General features: G+C 41.4%; 1 protein-coding gene across 2 annotated transcripts in view; it reads left to right on the top strand.

The window, feature by feature from the left end:
* Positions 1 to 13788, top strand: part of STXBP5 (syntaxin binding protein 5) — a 933640-nt gene that overhangs the window by 353705 nt on the left and 566147 nt on the right. For both annotated transcript variants that reach the window (XM_069235194.1, XM_069235193.1), the window contains exon 8: positions 4690 to 4813. In XM_069235194.1, coding sequence (XP_069091295.1) covers positions 4690 to 4813 — 124 coding nt within the window. The remainder of the gene's footprint in view (positions 1 to 4689; positions 4814 to 13788) is intronic.

Genomic DNA, 13788 nt, shown 5'->3' with positions numbered 1-13788 from the left:
GCCAGTGCGGACTCTCGCTCAAGGGGCGGTATATAGCAGCTGTACCCACCATATAAAACGAGGGCCAAGTCCAAATCGTTCCAGGACCTGCATCAAGTAGGCCCAACTGAGCGTGTTGAATGCCTTTTCAAAGTCCAAGGATACAGCCACTGGGTGGTCTGCATCCCTGGAAACTGCATCTATTGTGTGGCATAGCCGTCTGGTGTTGTGATACGTGGCCCTGCAAGGCACAAATCCGCACTGTTTGGGGTGAATTAAGGTAGAAATCACCAGAAGTAGTCTGTTTGCCAGGGTCTTGCTTAGGATCTTATAATCAATGTTTAACATTGATAAGGGTCTATATGAACCCAGTTCAAGCAGGTATTTGCCCGGTTTGGGTAATACTATTATAAGGGCTTTGCAGAGCGACAGTGGGGGTTCCCCCCCGCTAACAAGACGCCCCATACATTTCCAGTAGCTGGGGCGCAAGTGTGTCCCTGTAGGTAGCGTAAAATTCAACAGGAAACCCATCTAGTCTGGGGTTTTTACTCTGGCCATCTGTTGAATCGTTAATTTTATTTAATCTAACTGTAACGCTTGCTGTAAGTCCTGCCTCTGCTGCTGCCTCAGGGTAGTCTGGGCAGAGCTTGCAGAAATGAGCGAATATGGGAAGCAGATGGGGCAGGCGATGCAGAGTAAATGTTTCATAATACTGTGTGAAGGTTTCATTAATTGCTTCCTGGGTGTTTACCACCTCACCCTTGTTGTTGCGAATTGTCCCTACAACCGTCCTGGGTGCTTCCGAGCGCTGCAGCCATGACAATGTGCGACATGGCTTATCCCGCGTCCTTATGTTGAGCCAGGTGAGCTTTATAGTCTACATGACCCTAACGCTGCAGTTCCTCCCGGTGTTGACGGCGCTGAGTCGTCAACAGTGGGTGTGCAAGAGGTCACCTATAGCCTTCTTTTCCAGCCTACGTATATCATGTTCAAGGTTCAATATACTATGCGTAAGGGTAGATTTCACCCACCAAGATGTGGCCATACAATGGCCACGCAAAACCACCTTCATCCCCTTCCATTCCACTCCGAGGTTGCCTACAGAGCCTGAGTTTTGCTTAAAATACTCTGAGAGGGAGGTGCCTATAGTAACTCAATACGCTACTTCCTGTAGCGCTGCGCCCGTAACTTCCACAAGGGGATTGGTCGTTTAGATTTGCCCCACTGGAAAGTAACTTTAAGGGGATTATGATCGGACAGTGTTCTGCTTAGATATTCAGAACCACATATATGAGGCCAAAAAAGTGAGCCACCGAAAATATAATCAAGCCTTGTGTGTATTTGGTATGCTGGTGTGTAGTTTAAGTATTCCCTGGTCCCTGGCTGATGTAACGCCAAACATCATGTAGACACTTGGAGTGAGACCACTGTTAAAAGTGTTAGGTGGCTTGGAGGCCAGGAGTATTCGTGAGAGGAGGGAGCGAGTGTTCCAACATGGTATTCTGTATGCAATTGAAGTCTCCCCACAAAGACCAGGAGCCCCAGAATCATGTAATAAAGTTGGGGTCATCTCATTTAGGAAAGTCCCTTGGGCAGCGTTAGGGCCTTATATTGATGCTAGCATAATAGGTTGACCAGTCAGTTGGCCTTCTAGGAGTACGCACCTCCCCTCTCGGTCTACATGCACTCTAGTTTTAACTAAGGGCACCTCTGGTGCCACCCAGACTAGTGTACCCCTGACTTAAGCTGAGTATCCAGTACCATAGATTTGGCCCCTCCAGCGATGGCTGAGCTTAAGCAATTTCCCATGTGTCAAATGCGTCTCCTGGAGACAGGCAAAATTTATCAGTCGTCGCCTGAAGTAAGTATAAATCATGTATCGTTTTATAGGATTACCCATACCCCGAATGTTCCAGGTTAAAACAGCGTATTCTGCAGCCATAGAATCCAAATATAATATTCATCCCCATAGTTGCCCCCACCCCCTCACCACCACCAACCACCCCAGCCCCTCCACTCAGTCCGCACTCTCCCTACCTACCAGGCACATTAAAAACAATAGGAATGAGATGAACAACTCCCCGATCTCTGGCCTGAACCACGAGTATCATGCCAAAACCCCTCAAACAATCGAACAATACTTCAAAAACTGTAATATACATGCATCCATTCGGCCATGGCATTAGGCCTTTCGTCTGCCTCTCTTCCAGGAGGGGATTGAGGGGGGGGTGGAAAGGAAGGTCTATATGAGGTGAGTGTCTGCGCTTTGGGCCCCAGGGGACAGATCAAGGGAAAGTCAGGACCCTGGAGAAGCCACAACTACGAGGGAGAAAGTCAGTGGTTCTGCGGGAGTCTCCTGCCCACACAAGGTCAGCTGGCGCAGAAGGAAAATAAAGTCTTAAATAGTGTCAATGGTCATCCGCCAAGCGTGGGGTTGGTGCCGGGCCCTCCTCTCCAATCGAATTCTGGGAGGGCGACGGAGTTCCTGCATCTGTATCAGAATCAGTTGATGGTTTATCTGCCATTGCAAAGAAGGGGTTGTTGGATAACTGCAAGGCTTCCTTTAGTGATTCCTCTCGTTCCCTGGCTGCCTGGGCATGGGATGGACTCGCCGTTCTAGATCTACGTTTGCGTCCATTGGCTCGGGGAGTCAGCCAGGTCACCTCTTCTTGAGGCTCCTGTGGGGAGTGCCTGAGGCCTTTGGCATGTAACCAGGTCCACGCATCTTCTGGTGATGTGAATACTCATGTTACCTTTCCATCAACCACCTGCAGTTTTTCTGGAAATAAAATTGCATATTTGTAATTCAGTCCTCTCAAATGCTGTTTTACTTTAATGAAAGAGTTACGTTGTTTCTGCACTCCAGAAGTAAAGTCCAGATAAGCTGAAATCTCAACATTTTCATGACGCCATGGGCCTTTGGAGCGGGAGAGTTGTAGAATCAAATCACAGTCTCTAAAATTAAGGAAGCGGGCCACTATGGGTCGAGGAGGAGCCCCCGACCGGGGGGGTCTACCGGGTACTCTATGGGCCCTTTCTACCAAGAAAAATCAATAGCAATCTTTAAATAAACTTAATAGATGCGCTCTTGGCCTGGTGGTATTTGAAAGGTTTTGATGTGTTGGCATGACATTGCTGTTACTGTAGAGCCAAGAATGAGCAAACCATGTTTTTGCTTTATTAAATTTCCCTGCTTAACCCCAGAGCAACTACATGTGAAGAGGGTCATACCATAGGGGGCAATTGATAACTCATAAATACTGATGAACTCAAGCAATGCTCCGATTTCAAACTGAGAAGTGCTGATATAGTGAATCACTGAAACCCAGGCTGAATAATGTCTCGAAGGGACATACAAAATCATGCTCAATTGGTTGATTGGTCTTTGTGATACGTCAGTACGCTTACCGGTTCAGATAAGTGTTTTTTCCAACACGTCTCATGAAATCGAGAATTCTAACATTTTGAAACGATGCATTGATAATTATGTCTTGAAATGAAGTAGGATTTTCAGCTCAGTTTCATGTAGAATTGCTTCTTCAGTGTCCACATACTTTAAATTTTAGATTGGGTAATGGACGAGTCGTTGAATCTGCTATTTGTTCCACGTTTTGCTGTTTTCTGAACCCAGCAGGTGTGATTTTTTTTTTTGTTTGTTATTAATTCTATTAAACTTTCTTATCGTTCTCATTCAACAATGAGTTAATAGGTAGAATTATTAGCTTTTAACCGTTTGGTGTTGATGCTTATGCTGGAGCCCATGCAAAGGTCTTCTTCCTGCCTCGGGTTCAGAAACCGTACGCACTCTGGTGAGACACCACAACTTGTCCAAAAGACACTAGAGGTCGACTAGATCTTTGGACTCAGTGAGGAGTGTGGTAATTCAATTCATTTGTCACAGATCACTAACATAAGAAATATAAATTTAAACACCATGACCAATTTGACCACAGAATCAAACTCCAAACTGATTAAAGTTTCTAAGCTTTATTGCAACCACAAAGTCAATGTGTATTGTAAATGGTGTGCAAAACTAAATAATAAACATGCATGAAAACCATCGGTTGACCAAAACGTCTAAAGAGATTAAGCCTACTAAACATCAATGCTATTAAACACTCCAAGAGGATAACGCAAATTAACAGAACTATAAAATGGACATCAAAATCAGATTTCAAAGCAGAAGATGGCGACATTAGTAAATCATCAAATTAAATTAATAGCAATCCGTTTTCAGGGCTGAGCCATCCTTATCCCTAATACGAATATGGACTTGCATGTGTGGGGACAGACTAACACATGAGGACAAAAACAAAAAAGAGAGAAAAATAATTTGGAAAAATCATCTAAGTAGGGTAACTCACTATAAAATACACTGGAGTAATCATTTAAGCTGGAAAGGAAACAAATACATTTCAGAATGCATACCTCGCCTTACTCTTCTTGCTCCAGTGATGTTTTACCCTTTGGTTGCTGATGAACAACATATTTGTATCTATAGTTTAAAAGCACTCAATCAAATCAGGGATGACCAAGATTCAAACTAGTTTTTTGCCCATACATTTGGACAGGACATTGCATGAATGTTGGCTTTTCTTGTAAATATTTTTTTTGTATCCTGTTTTTAGGTGAACTATGTTAATTATTATGTTTATATTAACAATGTAAAAGACGGAATGGCATGTTAACAAATGTTTTACTTCTGTATAGGCAATCCATTCAGTCGCTTGGCACCACGAAGGAAAACAGTTCATTTGCAGCCATTCAGATGGCACTTTGACGATATGGAATGTAAGATCCCCTGCTAAATCCTTACAGACAATCGCTCCGCATGGTAAGTGTGGAGTGTAGTTTTTTCTAAATGTGGTTCTCTTAAATTGTGTGTGATATCACAGGGTAGTTAGATATTCGTGTTCATAGTCCTCTCTTGGCATCAGCGATCTTTGATCTTCAGTGCCAGTTAAGTTAAACCCAGGTAAGTAAAGATACCACAGCAGCACATGCACCCCCCCCCCAAAAATAAAAAAACACGCACACACACACACACTCACAAGCACCCACGCACGCACACCTTTTCCTGCTCTATCTCTCAATAGACTTGGGTAGCTGTATTGACAATTGCTGCCGAATTCACTGGGAGAACAAGAGGCTGATCTTCAAGATCCCCAACCCATGGAGTTCTGGTTACCTGTAAAGGTTACATGTATCCCACAAGCCATTGTGGATTCGGAATGTTGGTAGTAATTTTATTGGTTTTATTAGAATTCTCTAGTGGTGCCTGTAAAACTTCCCCCTACGCCACCTGCCCATATCATAAAACCAGAAAGTGTTTCATCAGTTAAGGTAGAGCCAACTTTCTTGTTCTGGTAAATATGAAGCAATTAATATTACTTATATATTTTGAATGCCAACGGCCTGCCCTGGAAGCCTTAAAGTCCACAGACTTTCTGTTTTAGGGGCTCCCTGTTGAGGCTTCTATGAAGCACTATCAGCTATAGATGTGTTTTCTGGATAGTGTGTGTTTGGGGGAAAAAGAGGTGCGGTTTTACTTTGCTTTAATTTTAACTAAGCTAATTTTAAAATATGATTACTGAGTCATAATAAAGTAATCCTAATTTTACAAACCTGTATCATTAGAAAAGCTTGAAAAGTAGGTGAGTTCATAATCAGAAAGAAAAAATAATTTGAGGTATTGATTTTTTTCAGTGGAGTAAGAAGTACCTAGAAAATGCTTCTGCTCTAAAGGCAAACTCATTTGGAGTGGTGTCTACAGCCTTCCCCTTTGTGTCATTTTGAAATGTGATGGAAGAATGAACTGTAATCATGACATTTCGCAAAAAAATAAGTGAAATAAGACATGGGAAGGCACTAAATATGAAACTGTGAGAAAACCTGAACCTTGCTGTCTGCTTGAACAGAGGGCACCTGAAAACAGGCCACCCAAGAGCAGTTGTATAAAGAACATTAATTAAGTCTGAAATCTCCCATCTTGAACTTCTCAGTAACTGCAGAGGAGAGATCTCTTGTCTACTCAAAGGCAGAAATGCAGAGAAAAAGCGTCACCAGAACTGTTGTTGGTGAATGTTGGAGAAGCTGGTTTTATAAGCTGTGTCTCATGACCTACATACACCTTCTGCCTTTCATTGTGTTAAACATGGTACTGGGTAAAGTTTATTACACTATTTTAGAAAAGGTATTTAGCATATATTTCATGAATTAAATGGCATCCCATTCTGCAGAAAACTATTTAGCAAACACAACAAAACAGGTCAGCAGCACATTCAGACCCAAGATAGCTAATTACCTGTTATTGGAGAAGTGCAAAAAGAGTTGCACAAGCAGAAATTGGTATAAGGCAGTTGTAAAAGCAACGATTGCAGTGTAACCAGGTGCTGGAAGGAGAAGCTACCATACTGGGACTAAGTAACAGAGGAACAACTGTTTTGGCCAGCTTAAATAATAAGGGGCATCTTCAGAAACAGGAGCACTCTAAGAAAGGAGAAAGTCAGAAGGGAAAGCAAGGGACTAGCGTAGACAGTAAGAAAGAAGTTGAAGCACACTGTGCTGAAATATCTTCATCAAAAAATAATTATAAAACAAGATTAATTAAATGGGGCATTGACAAGGTGCCATAAATCTGTTATGCATTTTCTCTTTTTTTTTGTTGCTGTGTTTGATGAATTTGCCCAAACCTTCCCAAAAAGTACATTTGTACCAGAGGGAGCCTTTATATTTTCATACTGATTGGTTACTAGGAAGGGAAGTGTTAAGGTCCCTCCCAAAAAATAAATTCCTATTCAAACTAAGTATAATTATTGCACTCTTGGAGCAAACAAAGAAGGACAGGATCACATCGCTCTTAGCACTTGTATTGCTTAGCAATTTTAGACCACTTTGCACGACTTAGTGTAATGTTATTCAGTTGTTTGAGTAATTTAACCTCAAAAAATTGAAAAATGGACTGTGCTGCAGCATGAGCGAGGGTGGCTGTGACTAGAACCTAAGGTAGCTGTGAATCCTGAGAGCTCCTGATTGTCTCTCTTTTGAACGGCCTGAAAATCTATAATGCAGCATAGTCTCCACCTGTGATGGAGCTTTTAGACTCCTGTGTACATGTCTGGGTAGTGAAAGTGGGGTTCTTTTGCCACAAAAGTGCAAGATAATGTAGACCTTGTGGTTGATTTTTGGCTGGCCTTAGACATGTGAGGTGGTATTGGTACTGGGGCGCTTGAGAATACCCAGACAGTTAAGAGACATAGACAATTGCAGAAGGGTTCAGATCCATGGTTGCCCCCAGCAGTTCCTGCAGTGTGAGCAGGGAGGCAGGTTATGCATTGGAGGTGCACTGCTGTATCTCTGTTCATTCAGAGACAAACATGGGCAAAGGACGAGAAGGGTGTGCAGGGGATTTATCCTCCATCCCTCCCTCCCCCCACAGATTTTGGAGTAAGTGGGCATGTGGGTCAGGACTGAGGGTATAAAGGGACAGAAGAATATTCCCGCTCATCTTCACCATTTGAACGGCCATTAGCATGTGAAAGCTGTACCTATAAAGGCAGTGATCTTGGCCCCCTGGCCTGCCGCTACGCACAGAGAACCTTCAAAGCATCCTGTTACAGATGCTTGAACCTGTACCTGTAAAAATAAAGGAAGAGGAGTAGAAACCTGCATTTGCTGTCTATCTCCTGCCCAGGCTATTGAGGAGTGCCAGGATCTTCATGCACCTTCTGCTGGCTAGCCTGCCCCTTGTCAGCACTTCCTTACCTGCAACTTGAATTTGAGCCTGCAGGGCAGAGGGAAAACTGCAGCCTTGGTGGTGCTTGCCCTGAGGAGAAGGCATGAGCTGGAACAACAAGGCGACGTGATAGAAGGATCTTCATGGATAACTCGAGCCTCACTTTATTAAGAAGGAGCTCTGCAAAAGGGGAAGAAGGACATCAGGCTGATTGCTTTTGGGAATCTGGCATCAACCTTCCACAGTGCAATGCCCAAGGCACCCATCTTTTACAAGATGTCAGCATTTCAAAAGCTCAGTCAAGAGTCTTCTCCTGGGTCAAAAGAAAATCTGAGTTTTCTCCTCTCAGCATTGGGGAAGGTGCAGGGAAAAGAGAAAGAGGTCTTTACCTCCAAGGGAATCAGGAATGGAATGAAATGAAAGTACAGCAGGGGACCAGTATATTAAAGTCCAAAGTGCACAATTATTTGTCCATCCGTCACACTACATGATTCAGAAGGTTGAACTATCCAATCATAGTCCATCGTATGACAGTCATTTGAAACATCAGGAAAGACTATCATTACCAGCTTGGGAAAGGCGTCTATCTCCATCTCCTGTACAATTTGAAGAAAATTGTATATTGTCCATTTTCACAGGTCCATGATGTACTGAGTTCAAGGTTACTTTCCCAGGCTCTCTATGCATAAAACAATAGAACATCTATTTCCAAGCTATCATTCTGTGGATACGAAGTCTGAAAGAAATGTGAGAAAGTTGTTTTTTCTTTTGCCAGAGTGTCATTTCTTTCAAAGTCATAGGTCTAGCAAATCAATATAGCTGATCTGAAGCAAATGGATTTATCATGGCACATTCATTTATATCCAGCAAGGCACGTATAGCATTCAAAATTTTTTAATTCATCATTATTAAGCTTGTTCAGTGTTTGTTACTGTGGTTTAAAATAAATAACTTAAAAACATTTCAGTAACTACAATGTAGAGCTACATTTTTTTACATAAACGTGATATTTAAAACATTTTCTTTTCTAAATTCATTATTGTTTTAGTAAAAGCTTTTAATTTTCATCATGAGAAAACACATTGAATCAAATTAATTGATTATAATGGAAGGTTTAGGGCTGTACCACATCACTTTAGATCTCTATTCTGCATTAAGACCACGTTCATATAGGCTATCAGAGCGCGCTTTACTGTTAACTTGTTAGAACATGCAAATTCGGACACGTATAGATGAATATTGTGACATCAGAAGGTAGCAATAAAACTTCAGGTACATCAGTGTGCTCCTGCAGACCCCAGAGCCAGGCTCTGGTTTCATAACTTACAGAATCACCTAGACTGTGGTGTGCATGTGTGGTTGTCTTGTTTCCTATGGCAAAAGAAAAATATCATATATTAAGCAGCTGGGTTATTCAGGCACGGGTTGCACCTCCGCGTTAATGTGCAGGGAAATTCCGGTAACAAAGAATGACCACACCAGTAAAATCAAGTATCATCTCACTAATAGCATCACTGTGGATGGACAAAAAAGTGTAACTCGTTTCACAAAAAGAACACTTTGACATCAAACACTGCCTCTCTCAGCACTTTCAATTTAAGCAGGCTCTGCAGTAAATGAGAAACGCTTAACTAAAACAGAAACAGCTGCTGGTTAAAAGACAGACTTTGCATTTTTACTGAATTCTGTACAGCAATAATGGGACAAGTGTAAAACTGATTCAAATATAAAAGGATTGGCAAAGCCGGTGTACACCTTAACCATGATTTTTATTAGTCAGAAGGATGACCAATCTAATCATTCATGTAGTTTGCCTTTGGAAGATTAGATGTTCGTATTTTAGCCTAGTTGGGGAAATGGGATATTGTGTATGATATTATTTATTTCATTCTGTATTTGTTAGATTAGAACCACTTTGTCCTTGTATTTACGCATCATGGACATTTGATAGTGTAGACTTTCATTTCTGTAAACTGTTTTTTTGAAATTCTTTATTTATGCCATGCATCATGACAAAAATGTATACAAAATCTTAGGGACCCATTGGATGGCGTTCGTGTAAAACCAGTCAGTGTCTCCATCTGCCCACAATGCGGGGAGGGCGCTATTAGCCAGTTAGTTGATGTTCAACATACGAGATGTCAGTAGAACAAAGAACATCAGTAAACAAAGAGAACAACAGTAGCTGCAGCAGCAAGAGAGTCCAACTCATGCAGTTGGGCGCCGGCAAACCTACCCAAACACGTCTACATGACATGGGGTGGGCCACCGTACACAGTCCCAGACCATCACAGTTTCAGTGGCCCCCATCTCCAGTCTAAGAGAGGAGCGAAGCCGCGCTCACACAGAATCCCCAAACCGGGCAGCAGGGGCACTCAACCATCTCCAACGTATGCTTTCTACCCCTGAAATGTCTGTGAACAGTATTGAAAAAAAATAGATGAGTTATTTTATGTAGATGTATTCCTTAAGGAACCTTTGCTTTGCCCTAAAACCTAACATTAATTTCATGAAATAAAGTTTGACTTGTGACTAGTTTGGAAAGAAGAAATGTATATTTCTCCTTAAATTGTCTCAGAATGTGAGTAGATGAATATATAAACCTTTTCTTAAATTGCTTAATTAAGTTCCTGTACCAGTTGGTTTTAACTTTCAGTAGGGTAGTTGCATACTAGATTCATTTGTTCAGCTTTAGTGATTGTACTGACATGTACTAAATTAACATGTGAGAGTCCTATTTGGAATTTTAACGAGGTTTCTCAGTGCTCCAGCCACAACGCTATAGCATCTATAGAGCTTGGTCATGCATATGAAAAAGCCACTTATGGAACATTCTATTTTTGTTTGGTGCCAACAGTAGAAGGTGTCCTGAGACTGCTGCCCTACCTCGCCTTATAGAAGGGCTGGCCCTGTCAATGTTTGGTCTTTTTTTCCCTTTCAAAAGGATAAAGACTCGGACAAAACACTTGGGTTTTACTCAAGGATGGAGCAGAAATGGAAGAGTGATTGAGAATTTTTTCTAAAGAGATGTTTTCTGCTTGATAGCAACTACAGTAAATAAATGTAGCAGAAGTTCGATGAACGACTACGGTGAGCCACAGTATTCCTATTTTCCTTCTGACTATTGGTATAGGTTACTTTAGTTCCCTTACCTGCACAATCACCCCTTTTCATCTGAACACCCTGTAATATTCAGAATCACACTGGCAGTGCCTAAAGTCTGGCTTTCCAGAATTTTGTTGCGTCCACTGGGGTTGATCGATCTGGGGCAATTTACCAGGTGATTTTGTAGGACAGTGGTTCCTAACCTTTTGACTTATGTGGATTCCCACTTAATCATTACTGAAATCTGGCCACCCCCTCCCCAACTCCCCGAATCATTAATGGAATCGAGGACCACCACTGAGTCAATAAGGGAATGCGAAGACCCCGAAAACTACAGAAAACAACATTTATCAAACACATAGACAAACCATGAAATATGTTGTTTAGTTTAGAAACAAACAAAAAAAATCAACATTTAAATTTTAATGGGACAATTGGAGCTTTCCTAAATTAAACTGAGACCAACTTTCGTCCTTACTATATACTCTTCAGTGCACTTACCCTGCTCCCATGAAGCAATCCAAGGATCCCAACTTATTTTTTTAGCTTCCAATTTCAAATTCCTTTATATTTAGAGAATGTTTTTACATTTTCAATTTTACTTGATTTACATACACTGTATTTCTCTGTTAATGATATTTAATTTTCTAAGCAGTCAAGGACCCCAAGAGCAGGTGTCTTGGGCTCCCAGGGTCCCTGGGTCACAGGTTAAGAACCGGTGCCCTAGGATGATTGACTCTAAACAGGCTGTGCTAGGGAGCCCTTACGCTTTAGGGGCTTCCCAACTCCTTAGGAGGACCCCATTCAGTCAAAAGCCTATGAATATTTGTGAGCTATTGGAGAATCGGCCACACCATCACATTGTGCAGGTGTCTCCCATCATATTGCTTTACACCACCAAGTCAGATAGTCACATGACTGCATCTTAAGCAACCTCTATATTCAACATATTACATTTTTAATGCAAACTTCTTTACAACTCTATGGAGGCCTTGGTAACAATAAAAACAAGCATTGGTGAAGTCGATTTCTGGCTGTTTTGAAAGGCAAAGTGTTTTTTTTTTATTGATTAGCAAATTTGTATTTGTGGTTATGTGTACAAGTGGGTTATTATTTCAAACCATGGGTAGATGAGTAAATACATTAATGGATGGAAATGAGTCTCTGAATGCACTGATAATTAATGGAGAAGTGAATGCACGGATGGATGACTGGACAAATATATGAGTGATCAGTCATCAGAATGAGGAGTTCTCAATTTGAATGGGATACAAAAATATTTTTCCATAGTACAGCATGCATCAAAGATTGTAATTGTATTTGTATACCACTTAATACCCTGATGAGGCATCAAAGCCCTTTTGGTGATGGCACTCTCCCAAAGGATTAGTGGTGGATTTGTATAGAGAATTATGAGTATAGTATTAGTATTGGGAGGTATGAGTTAATATGAGTGGAGGACATTTGTGCCTGTTAGTTGGATTGAATAGAATAATGAAGGGCTAGGAGAGGGAAGAATCCAAAAGTGTTAATTGGGAGATCATAGTAGTAAAGTAAGTTTTGGGATGAGTAAAGGAGAGATGGAGGAGGTAAGACTGTAGAAAGGGATTAGGAAGATTTTAGAAGTAAAATAGGTTTGGGAAGAGTCAACAAAGAGATACATGAGGGAGAATTTAGTAGGGTTTTTTGGAAGCTCATAGTAGTAAACCGAGGTTTGTGATGAGCCAGGAGGTGTGGAGGCGGGAAGAGTCTAGGAAGGGTTATTTTGGAGCTCATAGTAGTAGAATGGGGTTGGGATGAGTCATCGAGTGGAGATAAAGGATAGATTGATAGAGGTATAGGGTGACGGTGAGACAGAGTAAAGCTTTCGAGAGAATATTTTTTTGCTTGCACTGTAGGACTAAAGTAATAAATATATAAATACATGATTACAGAGTGAGGAAATATATGTGTAAGGAGTATAATATATTAAGATTTAAAGTTGTATAGTACAACCACAGGCTTTCAAGTGTTGCAGTATTTGAAGTTAATTTATTTGTTTACCAGATCACCAGCTCAAAGGAAATTACCCTTTTTAAGTTGAGTGGTAGAACCTTATTCCATCTCCACTCCTGTTCATTTTTAACCTTGACCGAGGGCCTTAACACCAATTAAAGTAGTTGTTCAGAGGCCCCTGAGCCAATTTGAAATTTTCCTTTCTCTCCTGCTCTTTATCGAGGATAGGTCTAAATTGATTCCTACCCTGGCCCACCCTTCCGAATAAAGATCTCCGGTAAAGTGCCCCCTTTGTGGGGTCCGTCAGGCATTGCAGCGCCGGCCTGACGAGGAGCTTGCCTATGATGAAGCATGACAGCCATTGTGTGTGTGAGGACTCTTGCTTCTAATTTAAGAAGTGCCTCTTTGAACCTGGGCCCCTTGTCTCTTTTCTTCTATAGGAATAGTGTACTCACTTCTCACCAAGTCATCTCTCATGGACCTTGCCCTTCGATAACTCATTAGTAGGCGTTTGGTTACCAGATGACGGATCACTCTGTATAACATGACAGTTTCTATTTAAGGTAGCTCTTACCTCAGGTCCTTTATTATAAGTTGTAATAAATCTGTGCTCCATTACACTTGATTTCTCTCTTCCTCTTTACTTTTTATTCTCCTTATTTCCAGATAATGCTTCTTCTCTTTTACATGCTCTTGCTCTGGCAGAGGCCCCATCCAATAACTCTCTGCTGTATCCTCTCTGTTGAAACTTAACACCATCTCCCTTTCATTTTCCTCATATTATCTCCAATACTACATATCCTTCTCGCTCTGCACAATTTCCCAAAAGGAATATTTCTGATAAGTTCTGTGTGTGTAATGTACTTTTTCAAGCTGTTGGTTTTCGATGGATTGTTATCACTTGATTGTTCTGTGCCTTTACACAAATATCCAAGAACTCCCAATCTTCTTTGCTTATCTTATTGTGAATCTCA

The sequence above is a fragment of the Pleurodeles waltl genome, chromosome 5 (assembly GCF_031143425.1).
Source record: "Pleurodeles waltl isolate 20211129_DDA chromosome 5, aPleWal1.hap1.20221129, whole genome shotgun sequence".
Taxonomy (NCBI): domain Eukaryota; kingdom Metazoa; phylum Chordata; class Amphibia; order Caudata; family Salamandridae; genus Pleurodeles; species Pleurodeles waltl.
Note: the sequence above shows the minus strand (reverse complement) of the source record. Positions and strands in the feature narration are given on the sequence as shown.